General features: G+C 46.9%; 1 protein-coding gene across 2 annotated transcripts in view; it reads left to right on the top strand.

Moving 5' to 3' along the window:
- The window catches only part of WDR45 (WD repeat domain 45), a 387,946-nt gene that overhangs the window by 248,732 nt on the left and 119,013 nt on the right, over positions 1 to 20,201 (top strand). For both annotated transcript variants that reach the window (XM_069645221.1, XM_069645222.1), the window contains 2 exons: positions 2,687 to 2,766; positions 6,951 to 7,159. In XM_069645221.1, coding sequence (XP_069501322.1) covers positions 2,687 to 2,766; positions 6,951 to 7,159 — 289 coding nt within the window. The remainder of the gene's footprint in view (positions 1 to 2,686; positions 2,767 to 6,950; positions 7,160 to 20,201) is intronic.

Here is a 20,201-nt window from a genome sequence, read left to right as displayed (position 1 = left end):
CCTTTCAATGAAGAAATAGCGAAAAAGACGACCAGGGCCATTTTGACAAAATTGCACCCTTGGGTGCTTTACTGCAGCTGCGAACGCAGCCCACGGTAAAGACACACCATAGTAGTTAAAAGTAAACCACTGCCACCAGCCATTCATCGTAGAAAGAGTAACATAAAAATGTTACATGAGAAACTAGACAAAGGGGATACTAAGTAACCCCTCCAGCACCCTATTGTAAGAAGTGAAATTGACTTTACTGCTCTTGGAAACAGTACTTATCCGAGAGAAAGGGATTTAAACCTTTGGGAAATCTGAAAGACTTCCCTGTGCCACTGCACTGAAGGTGCTGTGTGACACAATGTAAAAGATGATGCTTATGGAGTTCGTCAGACTCCACAACCAGAAGAAACACAGTTTAAATCACAGAAAATTACATGAGAGAGTGGGGAAAAAAGGGTCTCACTCTCTCCTGGTAAAAATGAAAAAGTCCTAGAGTCCAGCAAAAGTGCTGGGGGTCTCTAAAGTAGAGAGGAATTGGCACATTTCTGAGAATTCTCCCTTACATAAGCCATGAGCAAGAACCTGGGTAAGTGAGCATCACTGAATTAATGAATAGGTGAATTGAATTATATGATATACGTCTGATTTGTGGTCCTGTCGCCCAAAAAAAAAAACACACTGTGGGAAGTAAGGGTTGTAACTAATAAACTGATCCTAGGTTGTGTAACCAAGGAAATTAAAAAGCACATCAAATAACGAAGTTCATATTTACTATTTAACATAAAGATCTTTGCAAAAAAAGTTCATAATCGAATTCCTTCTTGAGTGAATAAACTTTCACTGCATTGATGCAAAGTCCATTACAAATTATATTTTATTCCAAAAACACGGGCAGTAATCAATGTCCAATGCATTCCGATCAATTGACCATCTTCATGGACCAAATTCTAAAAATCCAAATAAATGGGACTCATAACTAAATGTACTTTGAATCCCATCTTTCCATATATCTGACAAATATTCTGGGTGATAGATTCCTTACCCGCCTACTGTTACACGTTTTACTCTGTTCACATTTCAAATGTCCGCTTGAATTTTATGCAAACTTGGAACTCTCTTCTAAAAAAATCGGTTGGCATATCCTTAAATAATGTGTGCTTGTCACCAGTGTATTAATAATCTAATTGTATCGTTCTAGAAAGATAACTTTTCATGTTATTTTTGGAACATATATCCAAGAGGTAAGTCTTTTCCATATTGGAAGAATGCATACCTGTCTCTTAGGGCCTCATCACGGGTTGGATGGAGTGGCAAAAATGCAGCGTTAACGCCATTTCTGCCACATTACCGCTCTGCCCAATCCCAAATTTGGGAGGAAAGCTGGGGATTTGTTGGCCCTATAAATGCCGGCACTGTTACTGCAGGCGCTGTTACCGCTGGCATAGCACCGAAAAACCCCATGTAGTTCTATGAACTCTTAACAAAATGGGGAATTGCAGCCTTACCACAACTCAGGATCCGGCGCTAATAGCACCGGAACGAGTTACGGTAACGCTATTTGTGTTGGTGGTATCCCAGCGCAATTACTGCCGGGATACCGTCAAGGCTGTGGTGAGGACCATAGTGTCCTGTGGGTGGTAATCACTCTGTTGGAGAATCTGTGTATGGAGTCCCGTAATGTATTCCAATAAATTAGCTTTCTGAGTGTCCATAGGTGCACGTCTTCACTATTTCCCATTCAGGAGCTGCAGAATCAGACACGTGTATCTCCCACAGCATTTTCTATTCAGGAGCTTCAGAATTCATGACACTGAGATGTATGGCCACATCTAAAGTATTTTCTCTCTCTTCCTGTAATATCATTGTTGAGAAACAGATTAAAGATGTATAATTGGGATAAAAATAAAATAAGCCAATTGTCAGTACTGTGGCCACATTACCTTAAGAAAGCTGTTGTGGATGAAGAAAATGTATCTGAATAGGCGGTTGACCAGAACCATTCTTAAATTTGTTTCCAGAGCAGCCAGCCCTGCATTCTGCTGCTTCACCCTTAAACATGCAGCCTGCCAGGCAAACTTTACATTAAGGGGGTTAAGGAAAAGAGGAGAACTCCTATATTTCATATGGGTCAGGAGCGGTACAAAAGCCTCAAGATGACCACCACCACTACTGCTTGATAATTGCCTCAATCCCTGTCACTGATATATAAGAGAGGGGACATTTGGTAGATGTGTAATGACAACCTTTCCCAGATCTGAATGCCCAAAGCACCAATGACCTTCTAAAACCTTGCAATCCATAAATGGGAGCGAGATTTGGAGAAACCATATAACATGGGGCTACTGTAATTAGTAAACTGACGTGTGGTTATGCACTTGTTTATTTGTCCTGCTACTCAGCTTTGGTACATGGCATTCTCAGTGGATTCTTCAGCTTTTACGTCAGGTGTCTTATTGCAATCATTCTCCATTGTATTTGTGGTAGTGTAGTTATAGGCTAAAAACTCACTCTCGCATCAGTCAATCATCTCTTCTCTCTCCAACTCCACCATGCTCCTCTTCTCTCTTCTCCAGTAGATCATTCTCCTTGGCCTCCCCCTTATCCTTCCTTCCTCCCCACCCTTGTATGTATTTGGATGTACACATTGACTGTGAGTATGGATTGACCCTATGCCTCTGTCTCCTTTTGGACATAGGACTCTGTGACCTATGCCCCAGCATGGAGAAGCAACTCCTGGTGTTTCCTGGTCACAAGTGCGGCAGCCTGCAACTGGTGGTGAGTGGCACGTACCATGCACGTTCAGACTTCAATCTTTAATCAGTAGAGAACTGTGGAGAGGTTTTGCCATTACTATGTCTGGATTTCACCACTATTAACTGGGACCACAGGATGAATTAAACCTAACTGTCTCCATGACAACACACACTGTTCTTTCTTTGGACCAGTGTTAAGATGGATTTCTAGAATCTGGCCTGGTGGACTGTGCGCACAATAATTCAATTTAGACAGGTAAGTACAAAATACTATATTGATTCTAGGTCCAAAACACACACTAGGAAATGAAACGAGCAAGTGATAATATTACACAACACTCAATTATAAAATTAGACATGTATACAATAACTTATTCAACAAAAAGGAAAGTAAGTAGTGATGCAGTAGAATGCAACCAAGTCACAAGAAATATACCCTAACTTTAGAAGTCCAATCCCTATGAAGAGTGGGGCCTTGTGCCCAAGAGTCACAAAGCTTTTTCTCAGAAAAAGGGGGTTCTAGTGTAGGAAGAGTTCTTGTGTTAGTGAAATGTTTCAGAAAAGATATTCACCAAAGTTACTGGTAAGTAAAATAATGTTCCTATCTTTCAGCTGCTTTTACACACAATGATCAATGATAGTATCGAATAACCCACATTTTATTCTAAGGAGAACACGGGGAGACGAATGTATTGCGATTTCTTACCCCCTCCTAACTCTGATTTTCCCAGATGACTAGATGGGTCGACTGGGGGTCGCTGCAGGTAGGTTTTCCCACCATTGGTTCCAGTGAGCGATGCCCAGGAGCTGCGGGTGCAAGGATTCTTCTGGTCAGTTCCAGGAGGAGCCTGCAACCCTTGGCAAGGAAGAAATGCAGAAGACGCCGATGCAGACCTCTTCAAGACACGTCACCAGACTGGGGAAGGTGAGTTCCAGTGACGGCCACAACACACAGGTGACGGCAGGCGTCCTTCCAGTCGCGGTTTAAGAAGACCTTCTAGAGCAGGATCCCTTGAAGCTGGTATGCTGAAATTCATCAGGAAGGTGATGAACACGGAACAGTGACGGTTCTAGCAAGGTAGCCCATTGGAGAGCTAGTCTGTCCACTGGGTGGTCCAGGGACATCTCCAAAGGCTCAGCACGGCTGGATCCTCGAACGCGTGAGACTGGCTGGTCCCTCCAGTCCAAGGGTTGAGGCACCGCTCGGGGACTTCGTAGATAAGGTAATCCAGCAGGGTTTCACCGGGCCAAATGCAGGAAGGGGTGCTAGGCCTCTTCATGAGTTGTCAACGTATCTTCAGTCAGCTGATCAGATACTTGGCTCCAACTCTTATCTAAAGAAATGGCTGCAGGAGTCCTCTTCTTATCCAAGATTCTACCCTGAAGTAAGTCCAAGCCCACCAGTGGTAAGGATCTGCACCATTTAAACAGCCAACAGTGGTCCAATCAAGGACAACTGTGGGTTTCACTCATGCCACACACCTAGACTCTCGGGAACCACAGATGTGGAATGCGACCAGGCAGTCCCACCCCGATCCTGGGCCCAACACATACAAAAAGGCATCAGTAGCCCACGAAAGCAGCAAGTGCATGGCCTTATTTGGGATTTCCTGGCCTGGCAATGCAGGAAGAAGGCCAAACAACAATATGCCCAAAGAAAGGTAGACATGCAATGCCTTTAGATAGAAAGCATTTGAATGGATCGAGTGGGGCTACATGGTCATGAACATGAAGATGATGGGATTCATCCCGACATTTCTGAAATGGATAAGACTCCTTTATTCCGGCCAAATAACAGAAGGACTCCGGATGGGGGCACACTCTCACCCTTGTTATTCAGCATTGTAGTGGAGCTGCATGCTATCGTACTGAGGAATGAAGAGAACACCCAAGGATTACATTTTGGAAGAGCAAATCCTAAACTCTGGTTATGCACAGATGACCTGGTGGTGAAGCAAGTAGCCCAGGTGAGTATGCAATTACTGATGGAGCGTATTTAATTCTTTAGAAAAAATCCCTGGCTACAGGATAAATTGGAGTAAGTCTGAAAAGTTGCTGCTTTTTACCTCCTATCTGAGCATCTAGATATCATAGAAGGCTTCAGGGATGATGCAACGCTAGTTCACGTCATTAAAGCCTAACATTGACTCGGATCTAGAAAGATGGTTGCTTCTCAAGCCCTCCCTCTGCAGCAAACTGAACGGCATTAGGATGAATACTGTTCCCAGAGTGTACTACAATCTGTTATACAGATAGACCTCATACCTGGAGGCATAAGTGCTGGTGCCCACAACTGAGTCGAAGAAGAAAGAGAAAAGTCTGCTGCAAGTTTGGGCAGGATTTTTGGGTCTCATGTCACAAACTTTCGGAGGTGACCACTACCTATGCCTACGCACATGAATCTGATTGGATACATCCCTCAATAAAGATCAATGATAAGGGAATATTTTGCCTATTTCGTGCCTTGCTGAAATCTGCTATATGACTAACATGATCGAAGATGGGCTCAAGATACACCACAGACAACTTTGCTTTTGTACAACCTAGAAGACTGCACATACTCTAAATGCAAACAGCTAAGGGGATCCCCAGCAAGGGGGCCTGGGAGGTCCTTTGTCTCCAGATGTCTGGGGACCTAGTTTCGCATTCAACAGGCCTTGTAGTGCCCCCTCCAGAGTTCTATATCCACAGATAGCTTGAAATAAGTAATCCTGGGCTACTAGATTGGTCACTGGCCAGGTCTCAGGACTTTGGGGAGCACTTGGAGCAAGAAACCTGGATGAAATGCTATAACAATGTCAGTCTCACCACACGTGACTGGAGTTAACAAGCCTTCCAGATCAGGTTACTGAATATAATCAGTTGGTCACCTGTGCAGATGCACTGGAGCTATCTGATCAACCCAGATGCTTGCTAGAAAGGTCTAAATATCAGGGGAACTGTGGGCTTTGGATATAGTCACACCTTGGGAATAAATTGGTGAGAGAGTTCACCTAAATTCTGATGAAACAGTTTATCCTCATATTTGGAGGTGACAAAGGTTTCCAAAAGTTACCCAAATGAAGGGAAACCATGTTTTTCAGCAATGAAATGCTGGCATTTTTTTTAATTTTACCTGTGAATGTGAATTTTTGTATCAATGAACTGCTGACTCTCGATGCAGGAACAGAATATCTTCAAATACACAGCAGAGCTGCATTTGATTAGGGACACCTGGCGCACTGTCTTCGACATGTACAGCTAGACCCTAGGTTAGGGTCATCAGGATAACCCTCAGAGTTCCATAATTCATCTTGCTCAAGTAGATATGACTCCCTATAATGGCCTCTTGCTTAACTTCTCCCATTTGCTATGGACTGATTTAGTTCTGCATTTACTAGTTTTCAGAATCTAATGTGTACATGTTTTAGTCTTGCCACACTGCAAGATGGGAATTGTATTAGGTCAATCAAATCTTCTTATTTTGTGTGTTCTTTTTTCATCTTTGTTCACCTTTTTCATGTGATACTTATATCATTTGGATTATTACTGTTCCCATATATTTGTACTTCACAGAACTGTCATGCAAATATGCCTTTTCAATTCTTCTAATAATAAAACCTTTGAATGACAAAAAAAAATCACAACCTGTTTTTAGTGACATATTAAAACCATAAGAATTCCTTTTGGATTCTCCACAGGAAACTCCCCCTGAAGCAGTGATGAAACAGAAGGTGCACTTCCTTCAGCAGATCTTCCTCTGAAGGGCATCTTTGTTCCAGCTGACTCACCTTTACCTTGAGCCTGGAGCTATCTTAATGATAGCTGCTACTGTACCTTCACAGTGCTGTTTAGTAGATCAGTCTTACTTCTGTACGGAAATCACCAAGGCTCCTGGCTTTTATCCCAACGCGTGTTGTACACAATATCCTTAGATGTATTTCTTAAAATTAAAAAGAACATCGCCTCCCCTAATTTCACAAGATTAATGTTATTCTTCCATTCGTACATAAAATCACAAATCACATGCTTGTGATGCTTCTCATTGGACAGACTGTAACTATGCAACTAAGCACAGCAAAATGCCTGACTGCAGTATGTGTATGATTGTATTTTGTCTCTGACTCATAATATCCTGCTACACTGTAACATGCCATATAAAACCAGAACACTACCCTTCAGGTTCCTATGTATTCTTACCTCATGGAATGTTATCTCTTCCGGCAGGACCTGTCCAACACAAAGCCTGGCACCTCGTCTGCTCCATTCACCATAAACGCACACCAGACGGAGATCGCTTGTATCGCCCTTAATCAGCAGGGCACAGTTGTGGCATCTGCCTCGAAAAAGGGTACTCTTATCCGGCTCTTCGATACCCAGACCAAAGAAAAGCTGGTGGAGCTGAGGCGGGGCACTGACCCAGCCACACTGTACTGGTGAGACCTCGAAGTGGGCGGGAAGGACTCTCGGAGAGCCTATGAACTCAGACATTTGCTTATGGCTAGACACTTAAGGAAGCACATTTGCTACCATGTTGCGCTAGTTTTTTAAGTAGCGTCAGAAAATGGCATTAAGAGGTACTGAGCAGAAGGAAAGGTGGGTGGGGGAAAAAGCACATATAGGTAGCTGAATCTACATGTGCTCAATCTATCCCAAAACATGCCCCTCCTTCTTTCCCCTTCTTTTTTATTTCATAATAACTGCACCTACTTTCACCGTCCTCATTCCTTTTCCCAACTCCTCCATAGTGTAAGGTCTGTATAGGGGGTGGCACAATACTTGGTGCTGTAAAACCATGTTGGCAGTGATTGGTACAGTATAATGGATGAGAAACATAACCTAGTTGCATATTGAGTGTAAGCAATGCAGATCCAGAAACTCCTTCGGAGGGCTTGTACCATTACGTTTTGACTGACAATGGTAGTTTGATTAGGCTATCACGTTTCAGTTGACAGGGCATCAGCTAGAATAGGCAATGAGAATAAAGCTGCTATGACTCTTTACTAAAATCGTTTAATTTCATGTCTTATGGTACGTGTTTATTGTGTGCAAATGTTCGCCATGTGAGCAGTATCCTGGCATCCATGGAAACAATGTACAATGTATAAGATGTGCCTTAAAACCACCTTGGCCATAGGCCTGTTTCAGTTGATGTGGATGATCATTCTGCGGCTTAGGGTGTATTACTTCTAAAGATCTTCCGGCAGCTCTTGTCTTCTTAAATATGGGACTCATCGGATGTGGTCTATTGGAGCATCAAAGAGGCTGAGATTTTGCATAATGCCCCATCTTTTGGTGATACAGTGTGGGCCCTGATGGCTGAGGTGAATCCATTTTGCTAACCTCCTAAACCTTTCCTCCATTATTATCAGGGCATTTGTGCGTGCCGACCTAACTATAGGAAGCAACAGAGCACTTTACAGTCATGGAGGTAAGAACACAGTGAGGGAAGCAGAGATAAAGGTAGTGGGCCGCTTAGAGGTGAGGCCATGGTCGGGCAATTGGTAAGCAAGAGATCTACACACACCAGGGGAAGAGACAGTGGGGAACTGATCAGAGTTTCAGGTAGGATGGGAAGTGGAGGGTCTGTGTTTTCTAGGTGATGGGCTCCTATCTCATGCATTGTACGTTTTAAACATTAAAATAATCACCAGTGGCCCTTTGTAGAACATCCACACATTTGTAATATTATTTTAATTAGTGCCAGAAATGAATCCTCCTGCTGCAGGGGAAGCTATTTTTCATGCACAGCTTCAATTAATTCCTAGAGAATTTAGGACGTAAATAAGCACATTGAACATTTAAGGGATTAATCATAACAAGTAAGTTATTTTGTTTTCAAAGCAAATATTAGGGCCACAGGATTATTGCATGGTTGCTGTCAGTGTTTCAATAATAGACTTAACTGTAGGAAACGCAATATTCACTCGAAGTTCAGTTCAATAGACATTTACAAACTAGAACATATATGTTGCTGTTTGACACTGATATTTTGAACTTCTTGCTATCTTTTCTTATTATTTTTTACTTTTTCATTCTAATTTGTCAAATTATTTTTTTATTTTTGTTTTCTTTCCTTCTTTTCTGTCCTCCTTTCTTTGTCTGTTCCTCTTTCCAGCTCACATCCCTAACCCCTTCATCCCTCCCTCTGGCAATCTAGTTTTGTGTTCTGTGTGTTATGTAAATTGACACTATTACATCCACATGCGAGCATGATCATAGTTTTTGGTCGGATGTGTGAGAGGCGGGGGCTTTGAATGAAGTGCTTCTATGTGTCTGCAGTGTCCACAGTTATGTTACTGACTTGCATTTCCATTGAGAGGGTTCATGGCACATGCTGATTTAGCAGAGCTCCTGCCTAACTACCCAACCAAAAATGATTGCAAGATCATGTGACCATCCACTGAACCCGGAAGTAAAGAGGCATACAATATAACTTGTTGTAGCGGTGGGGCTCTATAGCAGTTACCCCAATTACCAGCAGAGAGACACTCTGGCCCATCAAATACTCCATGGCCCACGAACTGAAGACTCAGCCAAGGGGCAAAGTTAACTGTCTTTATTATGTAACAAAACGACAGGGATCACACTAGGAAAACATGAATTCTCCAGGGCTCTCGTCTTCTGAGCGTTTTTCACTCTGTTTTATCCAGGTCTGAGCATGTCACCCGATTTTATCCAGGTGTGATGTCACAAAACCAAGCTCCGTCCCCGAAACCTATCAGGCATTCACATTGGTCAGTTTAGGCGAACTAGGTTTATGTTCTATAGGGGTTAGTTCTACTATTGGATAACCATATCTGGAGGCTCCTACTGGGACCACCTCTGCATGTTTCAATCTGCAATGTTGCAGGGTGGCAGGGAGACCATTGGCTCCTGCAACATATTATATCTTCACGTGAAAGGTGACTCTGGATTGGGTAAAGTGGGTCCTCTCAGCCCTCGGACCCTGGACGTTTTCCAGGCTGAGTGTACCTTCTCAAGGTAATGAGAATGAACATGGAGGGGCTGTGTGTTCTCTAATGTTGCCACCTCTGATCGCTTAAGCCTGGGAGAGTGCATTCAGTTGGTAGTTTGTGAGCAACACTTGTATCTTTCCACTTCTGATTTGGTGGGAACAGCTTCTCTCCATCCACCTTGATTGAATGGGTATTGTCCTGTTCCGCTGGCTCACGTGTGTTGAGACCACAAAATGGAGCTCTCTTGCCTGTAGTTATGAGGATTTTAGTCTGAATTTCTCGCAGGTGGCTTATCGTCTTTGTAACCAGGAACTTTCTGTCTCTGCTCGTCCTTGGCTGGGTGCATCGTTTATGCTTGCCTCTGGCTGCAGCGATCATGTCTGCCCTTCCATGTACTCGAAGCTTGTCTCCCTTCCTCATTCATTTCAATGGGCCTATATCCTCCATGTTTGACCTTATGGCTTTTCCATGTTAATTGCAGTCAAGCATGTGCAAGCTTGGTTATACGCCTACTTTGGCATCTTGCGGTTCAGCTTTGGCGAAGAGGTGAATGAATATATGTATATATATGTATATATATATTTCTGAGGCTTGTGGAATGTGCTTAGATCACATGCTGTGCATAGGCCGACATCTAGTGGAAGTTGCAGAGTATTACAGTTTGTTTTTCGAAACTCGAAAATGGGCGTCGACACAGGGCGTGCCAGTAATACTATCCCTAGTGTGACGTCCACTGTACCCATGATCCCTCACGCGTGTAGGACCCTCAGATTGTTTTTTTCCGCCATACTGGTCGGAAGCATCCCGCAGAGTTTAGCCATAATTTTGCTAAACATCATAATATTCCCCCATTTTCTCCATCCCAACGTTGAGTCACTGAAGTTCGACGCTCGACGCCGGCCCGGAGAAGAAAAGAACCGTCGAGAGCTGCACGACGGACTTTGGTCCTCGGAAGGCCTTTGGCCTCGGCCCGGGCCTTGGAAGGCCTCTGGCCTCAGCCCTGCAAGTAGGGAGAGTGGGGTGTGGTACATACTCTACACCCTTATAGATATATTTCTGATGTTTGTTAATCTGCTTAGAATCACATGCTGTGCATAGTCCGACATCCAGTGGTCACTGCGGAGTATTGCATTTTGTTTTTCGTAGTCGAAAATGGGACGTCGACAAGGCGTGTCTGTAACACTATCCCTATAGTGACGTGCGGTGTACCCACAATCCCTCACGCGTCGAGGTCCCTCAGATTGTTTTTTTACGCCCAGATATTGGTCGCCTTTACGCGGAGCTCCTCGAGAGACATTGCAAATTCATTTACTCGACCTTTGGTCATTATTTATTAATAAATATTACATAAGATCCCTCCCTCGACATAGCTGCGAAGCCCTTCTCCGCCGAGTAAGAACTTCGACGGCGGGGACGAGACGGAGGAGATCCGCTGAACACGTCGCCAGCCATAAGACAGTAGGGAGAGTGGGGTCGTGGGACATTTCTTGTTTCTCTCTGAGAATGCCTTTCCTTTTCCCCTCCCTTTCCCTCGGGGTTGTTATCACAGTGAAATATTTCCTCAGCTATGGAGAGGACACCCTTTAGGTTTTGCCCGCGTTGCAAGGGCAAGTTTACCTGGAAAGACAAGCACAAACGGTGTAACCGTTGCTTGCCCCTCGACCACAAGGAAGACGGCTGCGCGGCTTGTCAGCTTCTTAAGCCTAAGACTTTAAAGGACCACAAGGTCAAAAGGTGGACGGCCTATGCCATGTCGAGGTCCAATTCCTCACCCGCAGAAAGTGACGAGGAATGTGATAACCCGACATCCGCTTCGGAAGTCGTAGACCTCTCTAAGGAGCGCTCGTGCTCCTCGTCTGTCCCCGGCCCCGACAAATTCGGCTCACGCCCTGCTTATGGGGATGAACACCCCAGCGACACTGATGCACACAAAAAACACTCCCATAAACACATAACCCACAGCTCTTCTTCGTCGAAGACGAAGAAACCATCAGCGCCAACGGAGACGCAGGTTCCACCGGCGTCCTCCTCTGACGGTAAGAGTCTTAAGCCCCCCTCGCAACCGCAGACGCGACCAGCGACTGGGCTTCCCCCAGATAAGGGCGCTACCCCCAAACCGCCAGACGAAGTGCTCCGTCAGAGAGCACCCGTCGCCGTAGAACGCGCGACGCCCGTAACGTCAATACCAGAGCCCTCCACAGACAGATTAGTCATCGAGAGCCTGGCGAGGATCGTTTCCGCCGATAGCCAGAAGCGGACGGTGAAAGATACGCTGAATACCGCTCAGAAGGCTAGAGAAACGCCGAAAAGGCCTGAAGGAAGGCAGGAACTGCCCCCTTCATCTAAAGGGACTCCTAGCCTACCAGAAGGCTTTTCAGACGGTGACGGAGACCTTTCTTTGACGTTATGGGAGAGGTCAAAGCATTTTCAGGCCAAAGACCCTTCCCCCCCCCCACTACCCCCCCAGACCGCTCAGAGGTACCTCATGAGACCCTGGAGAGACTCCAGTTCTGAATGGAGAAGATGGAGAGGTTTATGGAGACTCAAAACCTACCACCACCCAAGAGGGCAAGAGAGGGACCTCCGATGGACCCCAGGGCTAAATTCCCTAGGCTGTTTAATCCCTCCCAAGTGGATGTAAATTGATTTGACCTCACTGAAGAGGACCCCCACTTTCAGAAGGAGGACGAATTTTTAGGCAACGAAGAGGAACAAAACCTAGAGGAAGAGGGTTTTGAAGAAAATCCAGATATAGGTGGGGGGGGCTTCGGAGAAGACCCAGAGGAAGGTGCTTCACAGCCCTGGCAGTCCCCATCAGCGTTTTCGGACCCTGATGTACTAAACCTGTCCCCTCCCGAGGACTCACCTAATAGGAACACGTCACCTATAGACGATCAACCTACATTTAATGCACTACTACGCAAGGCAGCACCGCATTTCGAAATAGACACTGGGGAGATTTTTCCTGACATTGACTTTGTGAAGAAGGTAATCAAGGAGAAACCCCCTGTCAGCCAAACCATTCCCCTCCTCACCTCAGTAAGGAGATGAATTATCCCTTCACTATCTATACCCGCGTTGGTCAGAGGGGTCAAACCGAGGATAGAAAAACTATTCAGTCCCTCCCCTTCAGACCCGTTGTACGTCAGGGGCCACTCTGTACCAGACTCCCTAGTGGTGACAAATACAAGGAAAAGAGCAGGGGTCCCGCTGTCTACCAGCGAAGCACCACCAGATAAGGAGGGCAAAAAATGGTATGCCCTGGGGAACAGGATCACAGCCTCCGCTGCTTTTTCCACAAGAATTGCAAACAACAATTCCTTGCTAGCAAGCTACGCAGACGCACAATGGAGCAAGCTACGTAAGGACGCTGAGGAGGTACCAGAACCCCTACGTACTCGCCTTCTGGCCACTATTACTGAAGGAACCCTAGTCAACCAAAGCATCGTGAAAAACACTCTGGATGCTGCAGAAACGGCTGGCCGTTCCCTAGTCCAAGGAATACTCCTCAAACACCATGCCTGGCTGCGTAATTCGTGTGTTTAAACCTGAAACACAAGCAGCTCTAATCAACAAGCCTATAGAATATGCCAACCTCTTTGGAAAGGCAGTTGATGAGGCACTAGAAACGGCAAAGAAAGAGTTTGACACCATTAAAACCCTAGACCAGATTTCTAGGCCTCCTAACAAACGTGGCTATGGCAATAGGCGCTTTTTTCGAGGCCAACGCCAGCAGCAGCAATACTCTGCAAACAACTGGTCCTCTAAGCAAGGCACCAGTGGCCAATACAACCAGAGAGGACAACGCCGTGGCAAAGGGAGAGGTCGGGGTTCTATCCCTCAAGGTTCCCAGGCCACCAACACCAAATGACTCGAAGATTCAGGTCCCCTCCCATGCATCACCGGTCGGGGGCCGGATTAACATCCTTTCTTCCAGCATGGGAGGGAATAACTTCAGACCACTGGGTACTATCAACCATAGCCCGCGGCTACTGTATAGAATTCAACAGCTCCCCAACGTACAGACCCCCAAGGGGACGACTCATGACACCAGAACACCTCGCCATCCTTCTACAAGAAGTGGACCAACTACTGGAAAAAGGGGCTATAGAGGTCGTGCCTTAACCATGCGCCCTGTATTAGATCTGCGCCCAGCGAAGAAATTTGTCAAACCTCAAAAGTTTCGTATGGTGACCTTACAGGAAGTGATCCCCCTGCTATCACAAGGGGATTACATGACAACACTGGACATGAAAGATGCATACTTTCATATTTTAATGTTGCCAGCGCACAGAAAATACCTCAGGTTCATGATAGAGGGCAAACACTACCAGTTCAGAGTGCTACCCTTCGCAATAGCATCGGCACCGAGGGTATTCACGAAAGTACTGGCAGTGGCAGCGGCCCACCTGCGCAGGTTGTCCATCCCAGTATACCCTTACCTCGACGATTGGCTCATAACAGGGGATTCTTACGAAACATGCTTCTCAAATACCCAAAAGACTGTAGACCTTTTGTTCCAACTGGGCTTCTCCATCAACGAGAAGAAGTCCAGCCTAGACCCCAGCCAAGTCAAACAATTCCTAGGGGCTCTAATTCGAACAAAGGACGGCCTCGTCTTCCCCTCCAACGAGAGGGTCCAAAACATTTCAGATCCCTCAATATGTAGCAGGTCGAGAGGTGACGGTACTCAAAGGAATGCGGTTGCTAGGAATGATGGCATCATGTATTTATTTGGTACCCCACGCGTGCCTGCGCATGCGCCCAATGCAAGAGTGGCTCAACAGCCAGTGGTGTCAGGCCAGCGGACAATGGGACGATCTAGTGGTGGTCTCGCAGGCCTTGGTTCTCTCGCTACGGTGGTGGTCGAAGGAAAACCTGGTAATAGGGAAACCATTCGCCACCTCCGCAGTGGAAGCCACTCTAACCACAGACGCATCCCTCACAGGATGGGGGCTCACCTATCCCATCAGACTGCTCACGGAGTTTGGACTCCGACCATAGCTTCCAAGCACATAAACTTACTGGAGCTACTAGCTGTGTTCAAGGCACTGAAAGCCTTCCGGATAGACCTACAAGGGAAGACAGTGATGGTCTTCACAGACAGCACCACAGCCATGTACTACCTCAACAAACAAGGGGGCACTCACTCTCCAGGACTGTCCAAACTGTCCCAGAACATCTGGAAGTGGGCTCTCAAACACAACATGCTCCTACTGTCACAACATGTACCAGGGGAACTCAATCTGCTAGCAGACGAACTAAGCAGAGACTTCCCTCTGCCCTCAGAGTGCGAATGGCGTTTACACGAAGACATCGTCTTCGACGTTTTCACACAATGGGGATTCCCAGAAATAGACCTGTTCGCAACCCTGGAGAACTCACAATGCCTAGATTACGCCTCCAGGTACCCCGAGAACCAATCCAAGGGGAACGGTCTGTCGATTCCATGGTCAGGGAAATTTGTTTACGCTTTTCCCCCCCGACTCCCCTTCTCAACAAGATTGTGCACAAGATGCACCAGGAACAAGTTACCATGATACTAGTGGCCCCTATGTGGGCCCGGCAGCCATGGTTCGCTCACCTGATGGAGATGTCTCTATCTCCTCCAGTGAAACTTCCCTGCCCGTACAACATGCTGTCACAGGACAAGGGCGGGACACTGCATCCATGCCCTCAGACCATGAACTTAGCAGCCTGGCTCCTGAGATCATAGAATTTGGACATTTACAACTCCCGCAGAGATGCATGGACATCCTCAGGGAGGCTAGAAAGCCTAACACTCGTCACTGTTATTCTAGCAAATGGAAGAGATTTGTCATCTGGTGTAGAGGAAGAAACATCAACCCTGTTGACTGCTCTCCCACACAAATTGTTCTGTACCTGACCCATTTACTGGACTCAGGTCTAGAATTAAATTCTATTAAAGTCCACCTAGCGGCACTTTCTGCATACACCACTTCCCAACTTAAAGTGTCATGGTGGAAAGTCCCAGTTATTAAAGCCTTTATGGAGGGGGTAAAGAGAATACACCCTCCGATAGCAAACCCAGCTCCCGGCTGGGACCTAAATGTGGTACTTACCAGGCTCATGGGCTCACCATTTGAACCCATGCACAAGGCAACTCTTAAAGACCTCACTCTTAAAACCGCCTTCCTAATAGCTATCACCTCCATTAGGAGAGTAAGTGAACTACAGGCTCTTTCTGTTCTAGACCCCTTTGTAACGGTTCACAAAGATAAGGTGGTTCTACGCACACACCCAAGGTTTGCACTGAAGTTCATCTCGAAATTCCATGTCAACCAGTCTATAGAACTACCAACGTTCTTTCAAAACCCTTCAAATTTGGGAGAAAAAAGCCTGCATACACTTGATGTGCGCAGAACTGTCATGTTTTATATGGAAAGAACTAGACCACTGAGAAAGACTAATCAGTTCTTTGTCTCGGTGGCAGCAGGAAGAGAAGGAGATGCAGTCTCAAAGTCCACTATATCTAGATTGATTGTTCAATGCATCACTCTCTGTTACACTCTTGCTAAGAGAGAACTACCCTTCAAGCCAAGAGCACACTCTACTCGAGGCACTGGGGCATCCATAGCATTCATTGCAAATGTTCCCCTTGAGTCCATTTGCAAAGCGGCAACCTGGAGTTCTGTACACACCTTTACAAAACACTACTGTCTAGATGCCCACTCTAGATCTGATTCCCAGGTGGGACAAGCAGTATTAAGACATCTTTTCTCTACTGTTCCTTCTCACAACCCACCTCCAACTCTGGGTACTGCTCGCTAGTCTATGCACAGCATGTGATTCTAAGCAGATTAACAAACATCAGAAGACAATGCATTACTTACCGTAAAAGCATTTCTGATGGTTGTATCTGCTTAGATTCACATGGGCCCACCCTTCCTCCCCGCTCGGATGGAAGAAACATAGACATCTTTTTATATCTCTCTTTTCTGTACTCACTCACATCTAGAAGGCTCCCTCAGGGCAGAAAAAATACAAACAGAGGGACCTCGACGCGGGAGGGATTGTGGGTACACCGCACGTCACTATAGGGATAGTATTACAGACACGCCTTGTCGACGTCCCCTTTTCGACTACGAAAAACAAAATGCAATACTCCGCAGTGACCACTGGATGTCGGACTATGCACAGCATGTGAATCTAAGCAGATACAACCATCAGAAGTGCTTTTACGGTAAGTAATGCATTGTCATACATTTTCTTATATATTCCTACACACACTAGCCCCCTGCCACAAGGTGCGTATGGAGGGTACCCCTTTCCAATTTTGCCCCAAGTACAACCGCAAATACCCTTGGGTTGACAGACACGCCACCTGTAATCTCTGCTTGCCGAGGGACCACCCCGAGGCGAACTGCAGCGCGTGTAGTCGGTTTAAGCCGAAAACTCTAAAGGACCGTTCGATCAAACGTTGGGCCCACCACGCCAGGCAACGAGAGGCCATGGAAGCGGAGGGCGCTTTCAGTGATGGCAGCGACGCCGTGCTATCAGACGGCGAGGGCAACGTGGCGTTGAGAGACAGCCAAGCGCAAGTCCCCGACCTCAGAAGGTTGTCCGGCAGGGCAGCTATGGGGAACACTCCCGGCGACACGAGCGCTACCCACACCACTTCGACTAAACACTCGAAGTCCAACCAAGACTCGACGCGTGCGTCGAGTTCCCGGAAAGAGGCACACAGAGAACGGTCCACCAAATCGGTGTCCTCTGGGCGTTCACGGTCAAGATCGCCGCATGACACCAGGCAACCCTCCACTGTTGCCAAGAATGCCTCGCTCACTAAAGTAACGGAGGTTCGATCGTCAGAAGACAAAGCCTACCACCATCCCCAGGCCGCACTCCAGGAGTCGGCGTCAACAGACTGCGTAACAGCTGCTCCCGTGTCCCGACCTCCACACTCTAAGGAAAGGGACACTACCCCCGAATCTCAATGCCAGACGTCGAAAAGCTCAGAAAAGGTGAAAACACCAGGGAAGCACTCTTCCACTCACGAGGAGGGGGGGGGCAGCAGAAGATACATTCTCAGCCTTCTTCTGCACAACTGAAACATAAACACAGGTCACAGTCTTCTGTAAATATTTCCAAGACCCCTGCACAAGGCCATAGGTCCAGTCAGGATACGACAGGGAACCCTCCCAGGAAAGGGTAATCCCCAGCTCCAAGGAATGGTCAAGTGAGGATATAGACAGAGTTATGTCTAGAATGTCATCCCTAGCAGACTTCTACACCAAGAATCCAGAGCACTTCCTCTCCTATACCCCTGACGGGGCTACCCCCTCAGGGTCTAGGTACCCGCAACCCCCTGGTAAGAAACCTTGAGTTGAGACGCCAACGCAAAGTCGGTCTTCTGACCCTTTCTACGTACAGCCATACTCTCAGTATGCTGAGGATCCATTACACGAGGATCCAGAATTGGCCACGTTGGACGACCAAACTGGGATGGATTACTATGGGGATGACGAGGACCAAGAGGAGGATGAAGATGACCCAGAAGCCTACAGAGTAGACTCCCCAGTAGGCAAAGAACCTCCGGTTACCGACTCTCCTGTCGACAACCAACCTCTCTTAAATGAGGTTTTGTCTAGAGCGGCAGAACACTTCCGCATAGATAACCAGGGAGCACAGGAGTAGAGGGACTTTGCCGAGGAACTAGTGGGAGAAAAGAGACCCGTTGCCCAGGCCATCCCTATTCTCAAGTCTATACAAAAGAGAATAGACCCTTCTCTTCTCAATCCCAATCTCACCAGGGCAGTAAACCCCAGGATCGAAAAACTGTTCAGGGCAGCCCAATCAGACCCGCTGTACATAAGGGGGCAACTGAAACCGGACTCCCTGGTAGTGACTAATACCCGAAAGAGGGCAGGAACGCCCCTATCTTCGTCTGAAGCTCCCCCCGACAAGGAGAACAAAAAGATCTATGGGTTGGGAAGGAAGGTAGCCTCCACTTCCGCCTACCAAGCAAGGATTGCCAACTCCACCACCCTGCTGGCGAGTTACAACTGCCATCAGTGGGAAGAAGTTGCGGCACTCATCACCTCCGCCCCAGAACCTTTAAAAAGCCAGTTGGCACAGATTGCGTCGGAGGGAAGAGCTGTGCCCGGGTGCATCCTTAAGGCAACCTTTGATGCCGCGGATAACGCCGGCAGACTGATAGCAGAGAGTACTGTTATCAAAAGGCATGCTTGGTTTAGACAATCTGGGTTTAAACCCGAGACACAAGCATCCTTAATAGACAAACCGGTGGAGCCTGATCTACTGTTTGGCAAGGCAGTAGAGGACGCATTAAAAAATGACAAAGATGAGTACGAGACTCTCAAATCCCTGGGCTAGTTAACCAACAAACCCCCAAATCAAAGAGGGAATGGCAATTTTCGTCGCCCACGTGGCCAAAATTCACAAAGAGCCTCCAACTATTCCCAGGGGCAGGGTACACCATGGAATAATAACAACCAGCAGTCTTCCCAAAGTTATGGCAGGGGTAACAAAAGGGGACGTGGTAAGGGTAGAGGCAGCCCCAATAGAGACGGCAGCACGCCTCCCGCAAAACAGTGACATTCCGTTCGGGGTCCCTTCTCACGCATCCCCAGTAGGGGGACGCATTTCCGCCTTCACCCAAGCTTGGGAAGGGATCACATCAGACAGATGGGTGCTGTCCACAGTGTCCGCAGGATACTGCATAGAACTGTTAGCGCGCCCCTGAAACCACCCTCCACGTCAAAAGGTACATTCCTTAGACCACCAAAAGATCCTCCTCAAAGAGATCGCCAATCTTCTAGCAAAGGACGCGATAGAACTCGTGCCGGGACACCAGGTAAACAAGGGTATTTATTCAACTTACTTCCTTGTGCCAAAAAAAGATTTGACAATGCGCCCAGTATTGGACTTACGGCCTGCAAACAAGTATGTCAAGCCCCAAAAATTTCACATGACTACTCTCCAAGAGGTAATTCCCCTCCTAAAAAAGGGGGAATTACATGGCAACATTGGATATGAAAGATGCCTATTTTCATATTTCCATGTTCCCAGCGCACAGAAGATTCTTGCGCTTCAAAGTGGACAGTCAGCACTACCAGTTCAAGGTACTGCCCTTCGGCATAGCCTCGACTCCAAGGGTATTCACCAAGGTACTGGCGGTGGCGGCACACCTACGCAGGGAGGCAATCCCAGTGTACCCTTACCTGGACGACTGGCTCATCACGGGGGAGACCCCAGTAATTTGCAGATCAAACATTCAGAGAACTATCGACCTCCTCTTCCGATTGGGTTTCTCCATAAACGAGAAAAAGTCAAGTCTGGTGCCAAGCACCTCCAAACAGTTCCTAGGAGCTGTCCTAAACACACAAGAGGGGTTGGCCTTTCCATCAGAGGAAAGAATTCGGAATATACTGCTGCAAATTCCGCTATATCAGGCCGGTCGCCAGATAACGGTGCGCAAAGCGATGCGTTTGCTGGGCATGAGGGCGTCATGTATTTACCTGGTCCCCCACGCACG

This window comes from Ambystoma mexicanum, chromosome 2p (assembly GCF_040938575.1).
Source record: "Ambystoma mexicanum isolate Mex_15411 chromosome 2p, UKY_AmexF1_1, whole genome shotgun sequence".
Classification (NCBI taxonomy): Eukaryota; Metazoa; Chordata; class Amphibia; order Caudata; family Ambystomatidae; genus Ambystoma; species Ambystoma mexicanum.
The sequence above is the reverse complement of the archived record's forward strand: the minus strand, read 5'-3'. Positions and strand labels throughout refer to the sequence as shown.